The 5,830-nt window shown below is 42.6% G+C and overlaps 1 protein-coding gene across 1 annotated transcript in view; it reads left to right on the top strand.

The window, feature by feature from the left end:
* The window catches only part of Stx7 (syntaxin 7), a 13,091-nt gene that overhangs the window by 4,958 nt on the left and 2,303 nt on the right, over positions 1-5,830 (top strand). Inside the window, exons 4-6 of the mRNA XM_050159464.1 lie at positions 476-572; positions 1,782-1,854; positions 3,978-4,060. Coding sequence (XP_050015421.1) covers positions 476-572; positions 1,782-1,854; positions 3,978-4,060 — 253 coding nt within the window. The remainder of the gene's footprint in view (positions 1-475; positions 573-1,781; positions 1,855-3,977; positions 4,061-5,830) is intronic.

Genomic DNA, 5,830 nt, shown 5'->3' on the forward strand with positions numbered 1-5,830 from the left:
AGGCGTATGCCTTCTCTGACACATATGAAACGACTGAAATAATAGCTTCCAGCTGCTTCTGTCTCTTGCCCTTCCAACTGTGATTTGAGGAAACACAAACAGGCTCCGGAAGCGGTGTCTCCAGCTCTGTATTGACTCCAGGACACATGCACGAGTGAATCTCAGATGATTATATTCCCTTGCCTTCGAGACTTCCATTTGAAATAACACACCGTCCTACACAGACCATCTCCTTTTGTTTTTTTTTTTCTGAGACAGGATCTCCCTGTGTAGCTAGCCTGGGATTCACTGTGTAGCCAGGAAGGACTGGTTTTCAATTTCAGATCTGTCTGCCTTAGCCCGTTGCATACTGGGATTACAGGCATGTACCACCATGCCTAACTTATTTCAACACTTTTTAAAATGAGCTATATTCTGGTCTTGAGGATGAAAATTATCAGTAGATAATTTGTCTTCTTTCTTTCTTTCTTTTTAGCCAAACACAGCCTCAAGTGCAGGTTCAAGATGAAGAAATTACAGAGGATGACCTCCGCCTTATTCACGAGAGAGAGTCTTCAATCAGGCAGCTGGAAGTAAGCCCCACAGCCTTACCCTGCTGCTCCTCTGTCTCTGAGCATTTTCACAGACCTGGATTATGCTGGGGAAGAAAACGCTAAGAATATCTGTCAGTTTGGTGAAATTTCTAGTACAGTATTTGGAATAATTCCTGTTTAAGAACTCACGCTGTTGGTGCTAGGGCGAGAGGCCATGATTCTTTCACATTGTTAAATCATTCACAGCTCTCCTTCGCGTTGAAAAAGTACCGTTCTAGAAGTAAGCATCTGTCCAGGGACTCTGGGAAACTGACGTCTGTCAGCACACACACACGCCATCCCTCCATGTGTAATATGTCTACAGTAGCAAGGAAGAACTGTGTTAGGGTGTCTGCTGTATCAGAGATGAAGGATTTCTTAAGTTGTAGTTCCTGTGGAACTGATCTAGCCCCCCAAAAGTGGGCTAATACTAGTTACCAGTGGCTACAGTTCACTGCAGGTCTTCCATGTGCCAAGGCACTGTGATAACTGTTAATTTTCTCATTCTGTCCTCATAAAAGTTCCTTACACTTGCTAACTATGTCGTTATCACTAGCACTTTACAGATGGGGAAACTAAGGCCATGATAGGCGTGCAGAATCCTTACACACTTAAATAAAGAGAGTCTTTAATTGGAACAAAGAAATAGGTATCTGTTGAAAAAAAGTAAAGTTATAGTTTCTTTAGCCAATAAATTTATACTTTGTTTACCCACTAGTGACATTTATAATTTCACTATAGTCTTTGGGTATTCAAATTTATTAATGTAGGACTTTACATTTATACATAATGTTTTATTCATTGAAATTGTCAAATTGATGGGTGATTTTTTTCATTGAAATATAAGAATATCAATATTCTTTAAAAAATATTTCATTGAACAAGAAAGCGTATCAGGTTGGCTTAGTACCCCATAACCTTCTTCCATTATAGGTCCTTAATTTCCATCCTACCTGACTTGACACAGCAAGTGTCACAGATTTACTTTGGACAACTAGTGACCATCCAGGAGCTCTTTTGTTAGGGTTGCTTAGAGTAGTATGTTTTTTAATGCTCCCAAAGTTTATATATTGCTTCTAAATACATATTATATATGTATGAATAGGGATAAGCTTCTTCCTTTCTTTTTCTTTTTCTTCATTTCCTCATTTGTGGGAGTGGGGACTAAATTTCTAATCATGCATAATAATGCATGCTTTTTTGTCTTAGGCTGATATTATGGACATTAACGAAATATTCAAAGACTTGGGAATGATGATTCACGAGCAAGGAGATGTGATTGGTAAGTCCTGCTGGTTGGACTGTGGGGCGGGACCAAGTTACCCAAGTTCACCTGCAGCAGTTTTCTCAAGCAAGAAACCACTTCCTTTCTGTCCCGTTGGGCTCCTCTGAAATCAAAAGCATAGTCTCTACGGTTTGCTGCCCTTGCCTCTGTTTGCAATCCTGCTGGTTGAAGCAAGTTTCACTTGCTTCCGAAGCTAGGAGCTTAATCAGGACCTCCTGCTGCTGAGTCCCTGAGGCCTGTGTGGCACCCTAGCCTACTTCCAGTTTCCCTTTTATTCATATCTGGTGCCCATTATGCATTAGGACGGGGGGAACTCATGATATTTGTAGCTGTGTATATGGTCTTGTTTTATGAGAAATAGTTAGCTATTTGCCTGGTCATTAGTCTGACCAACTATCAAATAGTTTTTCATAGACTAGTGTAGCTCATTTAGATGATAGGGTACTGAGACCCTTGGCATTAAAGCTTTAGGTTTGAGATGTAACCATGGAAATGGGTGGGTGGATGGAGTAATAGACAAGGGCGTTTAAAAATAAGCGTGGGAGCTGGAGGGAGAGTCCAGTGGGTAAGAGCTCTTGTGCAGACACAGGGATCTGAGAGTAGAGAAAGCCTGCTGTAGCAACAGATGTTCCTGACCCTAGAACTGTGAAGTGCAAAGGCAGGATCTTTGAGGTTTGCTCTCTGTAAACTTCAGGTTCAGTGAGGGACCCTCTCTCCAAGAAACAAGGTGGGGACTGATAGAGCAGGACACCAGATGTCCTCCTTTGGCCTCTGTACACACAGAAGCATGTACACAAATACACTTATGCACATACAGCATACACACACACACATACACACACACACACACACACACACACACACACACACACACACACCCCGCACACAGTATGGTAAGGCTGGAGAGATGGCTCAGCTGGTATAATAGCTTGGTTCTCAAACCTTGACAACCTGAGTTCAGATCCCTAGCACCTATATAAAAAGAGTGAGTAAAATGTGGGCACCTGCTACCCATGTCCTAATCTTAGAACGAAAGAGGCAGAAACAAGGGCATGCCTAGAGCTCACTGACCAGTTAGTCTTGCTGAATTAATGAGCTCTAGATTTACTGAGAGGCTCAGTCTCAAAAAGTCATGAGAAAGACATCTGAGGAAGATACTGGAAGTCAACCTATGACCTCCACACTTGTGTGCACACCAGATATGTACACACACGGACATGGACACGGACACACAGAGTAAGTGGTCGGTTTATAAAGAGACCAGGGTATTGGTTAAAAGGGCTCAGCATCAAATAATGCAGTCACCAGCTGTGACACTCTGAGAAGGATGGGAAAGAACATCCCTGAGTCAGGGGTCAAGAGAGTCAAGAGCTGAAGAAGCTAAGAGAACTCTGAGTGTCTGCTGCCAGGGAGGGCTGGAAGAGTATGACACAATGACCTTTAAAACTGAGAGTCGTAGGGAGGAGCAAAAGCCTCCAGTCTACAAGTCGGTGTCTGTTCCACCCCGGGGTTAGGGTAAAGCAGAAAGTGGGCGGGAACTACACTTCACTGCTGTCAGGTTAATGAAAACAGAATTCTTGGCTGTGAAGTTGACCTCTGTACCTTGCAAATAGGTAGAGCATTGTGTTTAGGTGAATGATTTGAGGTGAGTTGCAATACAGAAACAAATACAAAGCTGAGGAACACTAAGAACTAGCAGGACAGTTTGAATAAATAAATATACAAAGCACTGAACTCTAGTGTTTAGGTCCTTCTTTGGTCCTGAGGGACTGTTCTTTGGGAAGCTGAGGTAGCTTTTTTCCTATGTGATGATGAAAGTCTTTGGGCCTAGGGAGAAGGGGGTTGATCTGTTTTGCACACTGGTCTTGAGACAGCGCAAGCTCTAGCGTTAGAAATCAATAGGAGCTTGTGCTGTCCTGAACTGATATTTGCAAAATGGCAGTACTTTTGTTGTGTCCAGTAGAGCTAGAGAAGATGATTAAAGTCATTGTTTATGCATTTGTATATTGGTTGGATTATGTCTTTTCCTTCATTGTCTGCTGAAGGAAATTTGGTGGTTTCTTATTGGCACATCAGTTTGTGCTCAACAGTTCCATGTGTGTGTGCATTTTATTTTAAAGACAGCATAGAAGCCAATGTAGAAAGTGCAGAGGTACACGTTCAACAGGCGAACCAGCAGCTGTCGAGAGCGGCAGATTATCAGGTAAGGCTAACTGTGATCCATTTTCTTACAGCTTAAGAGTTTTGACTCATACTTGAAGTAGCTGCTTATGCTGAATTTAGAATTCTGTGGAAGGGGAGGATCAGAATGTGCCAGTCAGTGTAAATTGGTTTGGACATGTTTATTCTCACATTGATCACAGAGTTAGGAAATTGGGAGGCTTGCAAGAGACTACTACCCTATGCTTTTCCCTTTGTGCGGGTCCCTGCAAGCATCACGGGTGGCAGGGGAACAGTTCGGGAAAGGTGAAAATGAAATGCGGGTCAGCACAACTTAACTGGTACTGGATCAAAAACTTCTGGAGCCTGATGCTAAGCAGTTTACTTTTCGCATAGTTAAACACAGTAAAACTTTGGGGGAAAGTTTCCATGTGAGAATCGTCACAGCAAAGTTTCAGGTGTGGCTACACCAAAGTTCATCTCTTTAGCAAAGCACCTGTGACCTTCACACAAGAATGAATTCTATTGACTGAGAAGCAATGCCCAGGAGTCTGGGCCTACAGAGGAAGGGTTTGTATTGTGTATAAAGATGGGTTCTATTTTTTTTTAAGATTTATTTATTATGTATACAACAATCTGCCTCGATGTATGCCCGCATGCTAGAGGAGGGAGCCAGATCTCAGTACAGATGGTTGTGAGCCACCATGTGGTTGCTGGGAATTGAACTCAGGACCTCTGGAAGAGCAGCCAGTGCTCTTAACCTCTGAGCCATCTCTCCAACCCCAAGATGGGTTCTATTGATGGATTCCACAAAGGCTGGCTTTACAGACTAGTGATGATTACCAGGCAGTAACATTGTCCATTCACATCTTTCTGCATGGAAAACAGTGTCAGTTTCTTTCACTGAAGAAAAAACAAAATCTGTGAATTTAACAATCTGGGTTGTCTAGTGATATCTTTAAGCTGTGCCCTCTGCATCCCATGATAGTCTCTGATGAGACAATGACAGCCCAACATATGAAGAGACAGACCTCTTGGGTAGCCTTTCCCCTCGTTTCCCATTCTTCCCTGTTACTTTTTATTTTTCATTTTTTTTTTTAAAGACAGATCCTCTCTATGTAGCTCTGGCTATCCTGGAACTCAACTCGTAGACCAGGTTGACCTTGAATTCAGAGCTCCACCTGTCTCTGCATCCCAAATGATGGGATTAAAAGTGTGTATCACTCCTGTCTGACCCACTACATTTTCTTTCTTGTCAGTGGTACTCCAGACTGAGTGACAGACGTCCTTGTACTAGAAAGGTCTCTCCAGGGTCTCTGGAAGCTATATTAGCTAGGAGTAACATTAATCATTACATACTATGTGATCAGGTAGCAGAAACTTTTCAAATAGATATAAATTTGTTTCTCAAGGTAATCTCATTAACATAGGGAGTCCATATGTGTCTGAGAAATAGAAATCTTGCTTCAGACACTCTACAGATGCCATGGCTGTGAACTAGTAACAGTTGTACAGTATGTAGATCTCTCTTCACTAAGGGTGAGGCAGATCTGTTCTGCAGCCCCTGAAGGCCGTCATAGCACACCATTGGTTCCCCTCTTACCACATCAGAACCCTTTCGTGGACCTTGTAGCTACAATATTGGGCCTTCCTAGATATTTTCCATTGCTTTTTACTTTCCTCTCTAACCTGGAAACTTAAGTGAGTGCCATTTTTTCCCCACCAGGTAAACCTGTGTGTATTTGGCACTGTGTAACACTGGTGCATTGTGGGGGGAGGGGAGCTATTCTCTATCCTCTTTTCCAGGTGTTCT

The sequence above is a fragment of the Alexandromys fortis genome, unplaced genomic scaffold (assembly GCF_014885135.2).
Source record: "Alexandromys fortis isolate MF-2015 unplaced genomic scaffold, M_Fortis_MF-2015_v1.1 scaffold_107, whole genome shotgun sequence".
In the NCBI taxonomy this organism is placed as follows: Eukaryota; Metazoa; Chordata; class Mammalia; order Rodentia; family Cricetidae; genus Alexandromys; species Alexandromys fortis.